The 14,244-nt window shown below is 42.1% G+C and overlaps 1 protein-coding gene across 4 annotated transcripts in view; it reads left to right on the top strand.

The window, feature by feature from the left end:
• The first annotated feature begins 8,384 nt into the window (after positions 1-8,384).
• ANKEF1 (ankyrin repeat and EF-hand domain containing 1) overlaps positions 8,385-14,244 on the top strand; it is a 28,790-nt gene continuing 22,930 nt past the window's right edge. For 2 of the 4 annotated variants that reach the window (XM_044928303.1, XM_044928302.1), the window contains exons 1-2: positions 12,202-12,256; positions 13,728-14,118. In XM_044928303.1, the coding sequence (XP_044784238.1) occupies positions 12,206-12,256; positions 13,728-14,118 (442 nt within the window). In that variant the 5' untranslated portion in view covers positions 12,202-12,205. Of the gene's footprint in view, positions 9,076-12,201; positions 12,257-13,727; positions 14,119-14,244 lie in introns of those variants that run through there. The other 2 variants (XM_025264581.2, XM_025264583.2) reach the window with 2 other exon arrangements.

The following is a 14,244-nucleotide window of genomic DNA, read 5'->3' as shown; positions in this document are numbered from 1 at the left end:
CTGAGGAGGAACTAGAACTCTGTTTTGTGGTCAAATTGTTGTTTAAGCTATTGCTTAAGCTCTCACTACTTTTCTTGCTTAACTGCTTTTCTTTTGTTTGCGTGTTCCTTCACTGCTTGAGACTGTTGTTTAGAACTCAAAGCTTAGAGGAATTTGTTGTTATTGCTTTCAACAAACAAGAAATGGGGACTTTTGTAGGGGGGCCCTGCAGGGTCCTGCTCAGTTTCAACCTGCTCTTTTCTTTAATTCTCCTCAATCCCAAGGGGAACAGGGGCACAGCAAGAAAGTGAATACAGTTTTGGACAGAGGTTAATCATAAACTCAGCAGAGGAGCTCAGGTTTAGGGGGACTTGGTTCCAGAAGCATTAAACAGAATTCTACATTGTCAACTGATTTATTTTCCATTTCAAAGCTATTTGACATGTTTTCATTTCCCTTTTGGAAAGAAACAACTAAATACCTGTTATCAATCCATCATTTACTTGTATAACACAAAAATTTTAAATCTGCAGTGTAAAATAGTAAATAACCTTCCCCACAACACAGAGGTACCCTGAGAGGTTTAGTATTTTTAGAGGGGAAAAATATTAACACATGGATGTGATAAAAGATGAAAGTTGTAAATATTTGTGAAAATATAAGAATAACAACAAACTCTACTTTGTTTTCATCTTATGAAAAGATCCACAATGATTCAACAAATTTTATTTCCAATTAAATGTTCTATTACCCTCTGGCATGCCATACAGATTACTAATTCATATTTCAATATTTTTCACATTTAATTTAATTGATATAATTGCATCTATGGAACGACTACTCTATGGTCTGCTTTAATAAAGATGTGTGAGATAATTCAGTAGAATCACTTTTATTTATCAAGCATTTTGCAGAAAGCCTGGGACTATGTAAGAAGTACTAAATTACATAGTTGTAATTTAATGACAAAGTTTTATTTAATATCAGATAAAGAGTGAAGCACAAGTTAGATTATGGACAGAGAATTTAGCCAATGCACCCATCTGTCTCCCAGTTTGTGTTGGGAATGGAGGTGTGTTACCAAACCAGATCTGTGTGCTCGATTCTTGGCAAGCCAAAGCCTGAGACACAGAGGTTTGTAACTGAAGCTTATTCATGAGGCAGCCATGTGAAGAGAGAGGAGAACTAGTCTCAGATCCATCTCCTTGAAGGGAAGGGGTTGGGGATATTTATGGAGGAAGTAGGGCACAGGGTATGATTTTGGGAAGAAGGGGGAAAGGTAAGGTAATTGTTGTTCTGAGCCTGTGCATTTGGGTTACACGTTTCTGTGTATTTAAAATGTAGCCACTAGGCATGTGAGGGTGATTTCCCATCATCTGAGGTCAATAAGCCACCATCAGACACCTGCCTAGGGACTGTTTTAGGGTTGATGACCCCAACTAGCTGCCTAGCACTGGGCCAGATCCAAGTTTCTATAAGCAAGTGGGCTGTGTGAAGCTGGAAAGGAATGCAATCAAAGAGAAAAAAAAAAGGAAAATAACTAAAGCGAGCTTAATTAATGAAGGCAGTTTACAAGCAAAGGGGTTTTAACAAGCTGTTCCTTAGATTATCTCTTGTTCTGTAAGACAAGCTCAAGAATTTCTGTTAGTTTATAACCTTCTGTTAACTCTATGTGGCATGATTTCGGGCATAGGGTAGCAAAATTTGCCACCCCAAGTATCTTTCTCTCAGGTAGATTATTTTGAGATAAAAGCAATCAAGGCCTCAAGAGTCAGGGCATCTTTCTTTTGACCTCCCCATTCTTGCTCAGACGCTAAAGAATGTGCCTGCAATGCAGGAGACTCGGGTTGGGAAGATTCCCTAGAGAAGGGAATGGCAACCCACTCCAGTATTCTTGCCTGGAGAACTCCATGAACAGAGGAGCCTGGCGTACAACCAACGGGTCGCAAGGAGTCGGACAGGACTGAGCGACTAATACTTTCACTCTTTTCACAGACTGAATAATTTGATGAAGGGCCTGTTCTTTATCTTGTTTCTTCAGACATTTTGTTTACCAAATGTTTGCTCTTTCATCTCCACTTGAATTGTTTCTCTCCCCTTTGAAGCCCCAAACCCCTATCCCCAACAACCTCTTTCGTCTTTGGCTGAAGACGGCATTTAAGCTGAGGGCTCCTGCCAAGTTGGCAAGTTAGCTTGGTTTTCTAAGGTCTCTCTCCTGTATCAGATCAGATCAGATCAGTTGCTCAGTCGTGTCCGACATTTGCGACCCTATGAATCGCAGCTCGCCAGGCCTCCCTGTCCATCACCAACTCTCGGAGTTCACTCAGACTCACGTCCATCGAGTCAGTAATGCCATCCAGCCATCTCATCCTCTGTCGTGGCCTTCTCCTCTTGCCCCAATCCCTCCCAGCATCAGAGTCTTTTCCAATGAGTCAACTCTTTGCATGAGGTGGCCAAAGTACTGGAGTTTCAGCTTCACCATCATTCCTTCCAAAGAAATCCCAGGGCTGATCTCCTTTAGAATGGACTGGTTGGATCTCCTTGCAGTCCAAGGGACTCTCAAGAGTCTTATCTAACACCACAGTTCAAAAGCATCAGTTAGGCGCTCAGCCTTCTTCACAGTCCAACTCTCACATTCATACATGACCACAGGAAAAACAATAGCCTTGACTAGACGGACCTTTGTTGGCAAAGTAATGTCTCTGCTTTTAAATATGCTATCTAGGTTGGTCATAACTTTCCTTCCAAGGAATAAGCGTCTTTTAATTTCATGGCTGCAGTCACCATCTGCAGTGATTTTGGAGCCCAGAAAAATAAAGTCTGACACTGTTTACACTGTTTCCCCATCTATTTCCCATGAAGTGATGGGACCAGGTGCCATGATCTTTGTCTTCTGAATGTTGAGCTTTAAGCCAACTTTTTCACTCTCCACTTTCACTTTCATCAAGAGGCTTTTGAGTTCCTCTTCACTTTCTGCCATAAGGGTGGTGTCCTCTGCACATCTGAGGTTATTGATATTTCTCCCGGCAATCTTGATTCCAGCTTGTGTTTCTTCCAGTCCAGCATTTCTCATGATGTACTCTGCATATAAGTTAAATAAACAGGGTGACAATATACAGCCTTGACGAACTCCTTTTCCTATTTGGAACCAGTCTGTTGTTCCATGTCCAGTTCTAACTGTTGCTTCCTGACCTGCATACAGATTTCTCAAGAGGCAGGTCAGGTGGTCTGGTATTCCCATCTCTTTCAGAATTTTCCCCAGTTTATTGTGATCCACACAGTCAAAGGCTTTGGTATAGTCAATAAGGCAGAAATAGATGTTTTTCTGGAACTCTCTTGCTTTTTCCATGATCCAGCAGATGTGGGCAATTTGATCTCTGGTTCCTCTGCCTTTTCTAAAACCAGCTTGAACATCAGGAAGTTCACGGTTCACATATTGCTGAAGCCTGGCTTGGAGAATTTTGAGCATTACTTTACTAGTGTGTGAGATGAGTGCAATTGTGCAGTAGTTTCAGCATTCTTTGGCATTGCCTTTCTTTGGAATTGGAATGAAAACTGACCTTTTTCAGTCCTGTGGCCACTGTAGAGTTTTCCAAATTTGCTGGCATATTGAGTGCAGCACTTTCACAGCATCATCTTTCAAGATTTGAAATAGCTCAACTGGAATTCTATCACCTCCACTACCTTTGTTCGTACTGATGCTTTCTAAGGCCCACTTGACTTCACATTCCAGGATGTCTTGCTCTAGGTCAGTGATCACACCATCATGATTATCTGGGTTGTGAAGATCTTTTTTGTACAGTTCTTCTGTGTATTCTTGCCACCTCTTCTTAATATCTTCTGCCTCTGTTAGGTCCATACCATTTCTGTCGTTTTTCGAGCCCATCTTTGCATGAAATGTTCCTTTGGTATCTCTAATTTTCTTGACGAGATCTCTAGTCTTTCCCATTCTGTTGTTTTCCTCTATTTCTTTGCATTGATCACTGAGGAAGGCTTTCTTATCTCTTCTTGCTATTCTTTGGAACTCTGCATTCAGATGCTTATGTCTTTCCTTTTCTCCTTTGCTTTTCGCTTCTCTTCTTTTCACAGCTATTTGTAAGGCCTCCCCAGACAGCCATTTTGCTTTTTTGCATTTCTTTTCCATGGGGATGGTCTTGACCCCTGTCTCCTGTACAATGTCATGAACCTCTGTCCATAGTTCGTCAGGCACTCTGTCTATCAGATCTAGGCCCTTAAATCTATTTCTCACTTCCACGGTATAATCATAAGGGATTTGATTTAGGTCATACCTGAATGGTCTAGTGGTTTTCCCTACTTTCTTCAATTTCTGAATTTGGCAATAAGGAGTTCATGGTCCGAGCCACAGTCAGCTCCTGGTCTTGTTTTTGCTAACTGTATAGAGCTTCTCCATCTTTGGCTGCGAAGAATATAATCAATCTGATTTTGGTGTTGACCATCTGGTGATGTCCATGTAGAGAGTCTTCTCTTGTGTTGTTGGAAGAGGGTGTTTGTTATGACCAGTGCATTTTCTTGGCAAAACTCTATCAGTCTTTGCCCTGCTTCATTCTGTATTCCAAGGCCAAATTTGCCTTTTACTCCAGGTGTTTCTTGATCTTCCTACTTTTGCATTCCAGTCCCCTATAATGAAAAGGACATCTTTTTTGGGTGTTAGTTCTAAAAGGTCTTGTAGGTCTTCATAGAACCATTCAACTTCAGCTTCTTCAGTGTTACTGGTTGGGGCATAGACTTGGATTACTGTGATATTGAATGGTTTGCCTTGGAAACGAACGGAGATCATTCTGTCATTTTTGAGATTGCATCCAAGTACTGCATTTCAGACTCTTTTGTTGACCGTGATGGCTACTCCATTTCTTCTGAGGGATTCCTGACCACAGTAGTAGATATAATGGTCATCTGAGTTAAATTCACCCATTCCAGTCCATTTCAGTTCGCTAATTCCTAGAATGTCGACATTCACTCTTGCCATCTCTTGTTTGACCACTTCCAATTTGCCTTGATTCATGGACCTGACATTCCAGGTTCCTATGCAATATTGCTCTTTATAGCATCGGACCTTGTTTCTATCACCAGTTACATCCACAGCTGGGTATTGTTTTTGCTTTGGCTCCATCCCTTCACTCTTTCTGGAGTTATTTCTCCAATGATCTCCAGTAGCATATTGGGCACCTACTGACCTGGGGAGTTTCTCTTTCAGCATCCTATAATTTTGCCTTTTCATACTGTTCATGGGGTTCTCAAGGCAAGAATACTGAAGTGGTTTGCCATTCCCTTCTCCAGTGGACCACATTCTGTCAGATCTCTCCACCATGACCCGCCCATCTTGGGTTGCCCCACGGGCATGGCTTAGTTTCATTGAGTTAGACAAGGTTGTGGTCCTAGTGTGATTAGATTGACTAGTTTTCTGTGAGTATGGTTTCAGTGTGTTTGCCCTCTGATGCCCTCTTGCAACACCTACCGTCTCTCCTGTATACATGTTACTAAACTTTTTTTGATTTTCTCCTGTTAATCTGTCTCAATTTAATTCTCAGACCACTCAGAAGGGTAGCTGCTGCTGCTGCTTCTAAGTCGCTTCAGTCGTGTCCGACTCTGTGCAACCCCATAGACGGAAGCCCACCAGGCTCCCCCATCCCTGGGATTCTCCAGGCAAGAACACTGGAGTGGGTTTCCATTTCCTTCTCCAATGCATGAAAGTGAAAAGTCAAAGTGAAGTCGCTCAGTCATGTCTGATTCTTAGCGACCCCATGGACTGCAGCCTACCAGGCTCCTCCATCCATGGGATTTTCCAGGCAAGAGTACTGGAGTGGGTTGCCATTGCCTTCTCCGTAGAAGGGTAGAGGAAAGGCTTTTCCTACCCAACAGTAAGAACGCCATAAACTTTTCTGTCAAGTTTTCATTAGTTTATATTCTATTAAGGCCCTTTCCTCTCGTTTTTTTCTTTGTGTTGCCCAAGTTCTGACAACTCTGCTGCCAAATGGCTAAGTAGAAAAAAATAAAGTTCAAGTTAATAACTTTTCTGTGTTTTTAAGATCTCTGGTGAAAGAGGGGGAAAGGTTGTCTATTTGCTAACATGTGGGATTTCTAAAATTTTACCCTTGTATGCCTGCTGCCTCATTAGAGGAAGCTGGTATTTATCAATATACTGCTCAGCCAAACTAACCTCCCTAAGCTACAAAAAGGTTACAATCAAACATGATTATCCATTGCCAAATTACTTTTCAGCTACCTGCTCATAAAATCAAAGAGAATTTTTATTGAACCCAGAGATTACCCTTTCAGGGGAAAATGTTCCCTGAAACCATCTTATAAGAGTGAGTCAGACTGCTTTGTTTATCTCCAAGGTCTCTATCGACTAACAAACATTTGCCCAACTTCTACTCAGAATATTTGCAACAAGAGTTCTGATAAATCCAAGCATAGCTTACACATGACTATTCTGTTCCCTTGGACTTCTAGGTGTGTCTCTTCCCAAACCTACCAAATCCTCAAATAACTTTAGGAATCTTCTCCAGAGCTGAACATCAACATCAACTTTGTCTCCAGAATGAAGAGTACTACTGTGGTAAAAATCCCTTGATGACCTGTAATAGGGAGTTTAAATTGTTCATCTACTGAAGTATTCCCCAAGAATCAGTCACATTTGTCCACCAGAGCCAAGATGAGCTCATTCATTGTTTTTTGTTTTGTTTGTTTGCTTTTTATATTTGGCCACATCTTGTGGCTCATGCCCTGCCAGGATCAAACCTTCACCCTTGGCAATGAAAACACGAGTCCTAACCACTGGACTGCCAGGGAATTCCCGATATCATTCATGTTAGGCCTACTTCCTTTATGGCTTGTAAGGGTAGCTCATAATATTCTGGTTTTACAAACTGAGACAACAAGTGAGTGACTTTCTCTTCACTGCCAAACCCCACTAGATTAACAAGCCAAGCCCAAATGTGAGGCTTTCTCTATACTGAGAAACAGTAATAAAAGAAATGGTGCCCTGATTCTATTAAAATAATCTGAGTTGTGTGGTGCCTGCTTGAGGGTGAATAGTGTAGCTTTCCAATAAATAGATACACACAATCAAGCTTTTAGACTAACAATTAGTAATTAGAGCATACAAAATAAAATCATGAAATAGACTGGCAAAAAGTTAAAAGTGTAACAAAAGCAAATTTTGGCTAAGACACATACTTGTAACTGGAGTCTTAATTGTTATACACACCTGGAAAACAAGTTGACATTATCTTGACATTATAAATGACCTATGACCCAGAAATTTCACTCTTAGGTATATACCTTTGAATTTGAGAATCTAGAGACATGTACAAACATGATTATAACATCATTGCTTTTAATAATAAATACTGGGGACAGCCTAAATACATAACAGTAGTAGAACAGACTTAGAAGGGGAATGGAATGGTGATACAATGGAAGAGTTTACAGCTGTTAAGATAAAGGAGCTACAATTAAACCTATCAAAAAATATACATTTCAAAAATAAGATGTTGAAAAAAATCATCAAAACAATAATACACTATTCTATACCATTTTTATACATTCTGAAAACATGCAATATTAAATACATATTATTTAGGGAAGTCTTCATATAAAGCAACACATTTTTAAAAAGCCAGGGGGTGATCAATACAAAATTCACAATAGTGGTTACCTCTGAGGTCAGAAAAGGGCAGATGCAGTATAGCAGGAAAAAACCCAGGCTATCAAGGCAGACTGCTTTCTCTTTAGCCATGGTATGGTTTCTTTCTTCATACTTTTCATGTGTTATATATTAATTGCTTGCTCTCTCGTGTTCATGGAAGAGTCCTGAATCATATTTTTAAATAAAGTGTAAACTAGAAGATAGATGGGGTAAGGAAATATTGCTTTTCATCAGAAGCTATTACATACTATTTTAAAAAGCATACATATTTTATATTCACATGAACAAATAAAACTTTCAGAATTTGCCTCCAAAATAGTGTGAATGTGTCAGAAGGTTGGGGGGTGGGTAGGGATATTAGGGCAACTTTGTAGGCCCTGAAATAAAATTATCTCCATGATATATTTTGTTCCATTTGTATATAAATCTTTTAAAGTATGTGTGTGTGTGTGTGTGTGTATTTCTTAGAGTATGAAAAGAACATTTCTAGGATCCATGAGAAAGAAAATTTGTAATAATCTACAGCAGTTGTCTCCTCTGACAGGCAGATTCCCTTTTCATTTTATTGTATAATTCCTTGTATTTTCATTTAACTTTACTGTTTAATTAACTAATTTAATTAATCAATGCTATATGAGCTTTGGGGCTTCCCTGTAGCTCAGACAGTAAAGAATCTGCTTGCAGTGCAGGAGACCTGGGTTCCAAACCTGAGTTCCATTCCTGAGAAGGGAATGGCAGTCCACTTCAGTATTCTTGCCTGGAGATCTCCATGGACAGAGGAGCCTGGCGGGCCACAGTCCATGGGGTCGCAAAGTGTTGGACACGACTGAGCGGCTAACATGCTATATGAGCTTTACCTTTCTGATTAAATTACTTTTTGAATGAGAGCAGGAGGTGGGAGAAGAGGCTGAGGAAGGGAGGCCTCCTGGAGACGGCAGCAAGGGCCGCAGGGCCCCCGCCATCCGCTCTGTGAGCGCTGACACCTTCTCGCACCCTTGTCGGGGCCCCCCCTTCAGGACCAGGCCACCCCGTGGGCGGGGCGGCGGGCGGTGGGCGGAGACGAGCCCCGGCCGCCCCGCCCCGCGCACCTGGCCGGTTGCCGTGGCAGCAGGCCTCTCTCGCTCGGCGGGACCTCACAATAGGCCGGGGCCGCTGGCCCCCCTCCCCCGCTCCCTGCGGAGACCGGGCAGCGCGCTCGTCCTCGGCGGGTCCGGAGCCCAAGGACAGACACACTCGCTTCCCCGCTGCCCCGCGCGCCTGCTAGCCTGCTCTACCCAAAGGGACACCATTCACGACTGGCCGCCCAAGCCGGGCCGGGGGAGCCCAGGGTCGCGTCTGGGACCCGCGCCAAAACCCGCCCCCTCGAGAGGAGGCGCGTCGGGGCGATGACATCTTTGGCCCCTGATCCTCGAGGCGACTAAGAGGTGAGCTCGGCACCTTCGTCCCTGTCACCTGGACTTTCTTTTGAAATTACATCATACCCTCCCTCCCTTCTAGATTTTTCTGAGACTTAAAATTGTAGGGGACAGTAAAGAACACCCGAAATGTAAACCTTGGCTTATGTATGAGCTGAAACCCACAGATGTTTGATTTATTCATGGCCAGCCTGTGTGGAGAGACTTGGCTAAATTCTTTACAAAGCTGATCTCATTTCTGCTTCACACAGTCCGTGAAGTGTGCAGTATTCTTATCCCCATTTCACAGATGAAGAGACCAAGGCACAAACTAGGTAGGTGACTTGTCAAGGTTTATTCAACTCCTTTGTATAGATAATGTTGCAGAGGAGGATGAAACACAAGGTGGGGAGGAGGGGGAGCAACAGATCTGGTTTCCCATTGCACACCCTTTTCACTGTACCTCTCCTCTTTGTAACCAATTACTCTTGCCTCATAGGCTCCTTTGAGAAATTCGTGAGCTCTGTGGATCTCTCCCTACAAGGGAAAAATTTACCTGGACACACACACCCTGTAGATTTCCATATGATTTCAGAATATCCAGACTCCAAACATGAACTTCAATTTGAGGAATTCCATTATTTCCACTACCTTTTGAGACTGTCCACAGGGATGTTTAGATAGGGGTTTGCCAGGATGCTCCAGGGCCACACATACGTACTGAGATGTGTGTGTATGTTGTGACCCTCCTGAGCATCAGAGATGCTATACAATCTATGAGCAACCCAGGACTAAGAGGGCAGGATTTCTGTTTCCCCCAAGGGAGTCAGTCTTATCAGTTGGTAGCGAAGAGCACTACACAAGGCCTTTGCTCTCTCCTCAGCATCTCCAAGCTTTCGCCAAGAGATGCAAGCCATAAAACTGACCTATGGGCTGCTTAAGTCATCCTTGTATCTTAATTGGACAAGGCCATATGCTGCTAGTTATTTGTAGGGGCATTGCACTCAGAGACAACCCTGAAGCATGTCTCTATCCTCACAAATGAGGTTGCATCAACTCAGTGTAAGCAATAAGCTTTAGAGGAGCATCTTATCCTATTCTGTATGTGATGTATGTATGAGGTAAGACAACCCTGCACCTAATCAGAAAAGGCTAATAATAATGCAACAAGCCATAAATGCCAGCAAAAATAAATGTCACCAAGCCAAGCCACAAAGGCTAGAGGATGAGTTCTCAAGCAGCTTGGGACTTAATGGGAGCCTATTTATACACATGGTGCTAGCAAACTGCCTCATCAGTTCCTAGTCCATCACACATTGTAAACAGATTAGAAGGGAACAGAGGGGCTACAGCAAGCAGAACATTAAAGCCACATGCCATGTAATTGCTGATGTTTTCCACAGCAAAAGAGGAAGCACAAAGCATAAACAGCAGGCAGAAGAGGAGGAAGAAAGGAAGGGCCCCAGCACAAATCTGATTGTGGTGGTCACTTACTGGAACACCTTCCTCCTTGCCCTCACCCAGTCATGGACTGACTGCAATTACAAAAAACCTCATCATTCCCATGCACCAGACTCAGCTCTCTGCCTGAATAAGGTTTCCCATCCCCTTGTGAAGTCTAATTCAGCATGTTCAAAGCCTAGCCATCTATACTCCCTAACCAATCTGGATCCCATCCTGAGTACTCCATCTCAGACACAGATTGCTCAAACCAGAAACTTAGGCGTTTTCTTTGTTTCTTCCACTCAAGTTTTTAACCTTCAGTCATCATTTATTGAGCAAATATTTATTGGCTGCCTCATAAAGTCAGGTTCTGGGTGATGGAGAGACAATGATAATCAAAATATAAAGCTTCTATGCCATGAACACAGGCTACTAGTGGGAGAGACAAACAGTACATAAATGGAATATATCTATATTTTCAGGTCTCTAGATGTTATATATAGAAATGTTTTACTTAATATTGTGAAGAAAATAAACCAAAAGGATGATGTAACATTGTGGCTGCAATTTGAGTGGTGAGAATGCCACCCAACAGAAATTCTGAGCAAAGAACACTGTAGGCAGAGGGAACAGAGGTTCCAGGGGCAGGAAGTGAAGTGAAGTAGAAGTCCCTCAGTCATGTCTGACTCTTTGCAACCCCACAGACTGCAGCCCACCAGGCTTCCCTGTCCTTCACTACCTCCCAGAGTTTGTTTAAACTCATGTCCATTGAGTTGGTGATGCCATCCAATCATCTCATCCTCTGTCATCCCCTTCTCCACCTGCCTTCTATCTTTCCCAGCATTAGGGTCTTGTCCACTGAGTTGGCTCTTCACATCAGGTGGCCAGAGTATTGGAGCTTCAGCTTCAGCATGAGTTCTCTCAATGAATATTCAGAGTTGATTTTCTTTAGGATTGACTGGTTTGATCTCCTTGCTGTCCAAGGGATTCTCAAGAGTCTTCTTCAATACCCTAGTTTGAAAGCATCAGTTCTTCAGTGCTCAGCCTTCTTTATGGTCCAACTCTCACATCCATACATGACTACTGGAAAAACCATAGCTTTGACTGTATAGACCTTTGGTGGCAAAGTAATGTCTCTTCTTTATAATATGCTGTCTAGGTTGGTCATAGCTTTTCTTCCAAGAAGCAAGAGTTTTTTAATTTCATACCTAACAATTGCACTCATTTCACAGGCTTGCTAAAGTCATGTTCAAAGTCCTCTAAACTAGGCTTCAACCACACGTGAACCAAGAAATTTCAGATATACAAGCTGGATTTAGAAAAGGCAGAGGAACGAGAGATCAAATTGCCAACATCCAATGGATCATAGATAAGTCAAGAGAATTACAGAAAAACATCTACTTCTGCTTCATTGACTACGTTAAAGCCTTTGACTGTGTGGATCACAACTGGAAAATTCTGAAACAGATGGAAATACCAGACCACCTTACCTCCTTCCTGCAAAACCTGTTTGCAGGTCAAGAAGCAACAGTTAGAATGGGACATGGAATGACATACTGGTTCAAAATGAGGAAAGGAGTACATATTGTCGCCCTGCTTATTTAACTTATATGCAGAGTATATCATACAAAATACTGGGCTGGATGAAGCACAAGCTGGAATCAAGATTGCAGGGAAAAATATCAATAAATTCAGATATGCAGATGACATCACTGTTATGGCAGAAAGTGAAGAGGAACTAAAGAGTCTCTTGATGAAGGTGAAAGAGGTGAGTGAAGAACCTGGCTTAAAACTCAACATTAAAAGAACTAAAATCATGGTAGCTGGTCCCATCACTTCATGGCAAATAGATGGGGAAACAATGGAAACAGTGACGGATTTTCTTTTCTTGAGTTCCAAAATCACTGCAGATGGTGACTGCAGCAGTGAAATTAAGATGCTTGCTCCTCGGAAGAAAAGCTATGACACACCTACATGGTGTATTAAAAAGCAGAGACGTTACTTTGCCAGCAAAGGTCCATCTAGTCAAAGCTATGGATTTTCCAGTAGTCATGTATGGATGTGAGAGTTGGATTGTAAAGAAAGCTGAGCACCGAAGAATTGATGCTTTTGAACTGTGGTGTTGGGGAAGACTCTTGCGAGTCCCTTGGACTGCAAGGAGATCCAACAAGTCCATCCTAATTGTTCTTGCCTGGAGAATCCCATGGACGGGGGAGCCTGGTGGGCTGCCGTCTATGGGGTCGCACAGAGTCGGACATGACTGAAGTGACTCAGAAGCAGCAAAGGAGATCAGTCCTGAATATTCATTGGAAGGACTGATGCTGAAACTGAAGCTCCAATACTTTAGCCACCTGATGTGAAGAATCAAGTCATTGGAAAAGATCCTGATCCTGATGCTGGATAGAAGGCAGGTGGAGAAGGCGACGACAGAGGACAAGTTGGCTGGATGGCATCACCGACTCAATGGACATGAGTTTGAACAAGCTCTAGGAGATGGTGAAGGATTGGGAAGTCTGGCGTGCTACAGTCCATGGGGTCACAAAGATTCAGACACAAGCAACAGAACAACAACAACGTGGTCTACTACTTGACTCAAAATAATGTGTTTTGGAATTGAATAAGCAATAAGAGATAAAATTATGCATTAGAAGGCTCATTGCAACTTAGTGGGATTATTTATGAAAATTTACAGTTGTGTCTCAATCATTTACCTGCCTCATTCCCACATAAGTTAAAACATGAATCATCCATCACATCTTGGTATTTCCCAGAGCTCAAGAGATTCCTGTTTATAATGAGCAGCTCACATTTCTACACAATCTTTACAGCATTTTTAAAGTGCTGAAATCTGTGTGTTCTCTACACTGTGAGACATGTGCTGATACAGAGCATTGTAGTGGGAAGCTCAGCAGTTTAGTTGACCTCACCTCCTTCATGGGTAAACGGTAAGGCTGTGTCAAGGAGGGATGATTAAATGAGGTAATAAGAAAACTGCATACCCAGTTTACTTTATGATGGAAGATTTGTTTTGAAATATTTTAACATTATGCTACCTGAGTATTTTTGTGCTTATGTGTAATTTCTGCTTTCATGAAATTAGTTGCAATAAATTATGGTAATAATGTTTCATAAGAAACAGCATCTCTTCTTAGGGAAGCCTTAGAATACTGTTTAGTCAAAATCAAGATGAAAAAAATAACTCTGAGTTCTATGTTTTGCTTTGATTTTTGCTACTGTAGTTTTTGATTTGGCCCACAAAGGCATTTGCAAGAAGCTGGTCAAATATGGCTTTAGCAGATAAGAGACTTGAGAACCTGCAGATCTACAAAGTTCTTCAGTGTGTTCGGAACAAAGACAAGAAGCAGATAGAGAAGTTGACCAGGCTCGGATATCCTGAACTCATCAATTTCACAGACCCAGTCAATGGAAACAGTGCTCTGCACTTAGCCTCAGTTTCCAATGACATCGACATGGTCAGCTTTCTCCTGAGCCTTGGTGCTCACCCTGATGTGCAAGACAAAATGGGCTGTACTCCGACTATGAGGGCTGCAGAACTGGGCCACGAATTGTCCATGGAAATATTAGCCAAAGCAAAAGCCGATATGACTGTTGTTGATAATGAAGGAAAAGGTAAAAACTCTTAGCATTCTATCTAGTAAATGCAATTCGATTTGCATTTTTTCTTAATTTTAGAAGTCAGTATAATGCATTGTTTGCTTTCAGACTTTAGAAGGGAGTTACTCATGGCATGTAGTA

Source organism: Bubalus bubalis, chromosome 14, assembly GCF_019923935.1.
Source record: "Bubalus bubalis isolate 160015118507 breed Murrah chromosome 14, NDDB_SH_1, whole genome shotgun sequence".
Taxonomy (NCBI): domain Eukaryota; kingdom Metazoa; phylum Chordata; class Mammalia; order Artiodactyla; family Bovidae; genus Bubalus; species Bubalus bubalis.
Note: the sequence above shows the minus strand (reverse complement) of the source record. Positions and strands in the feature narration are given on the sequence as shown.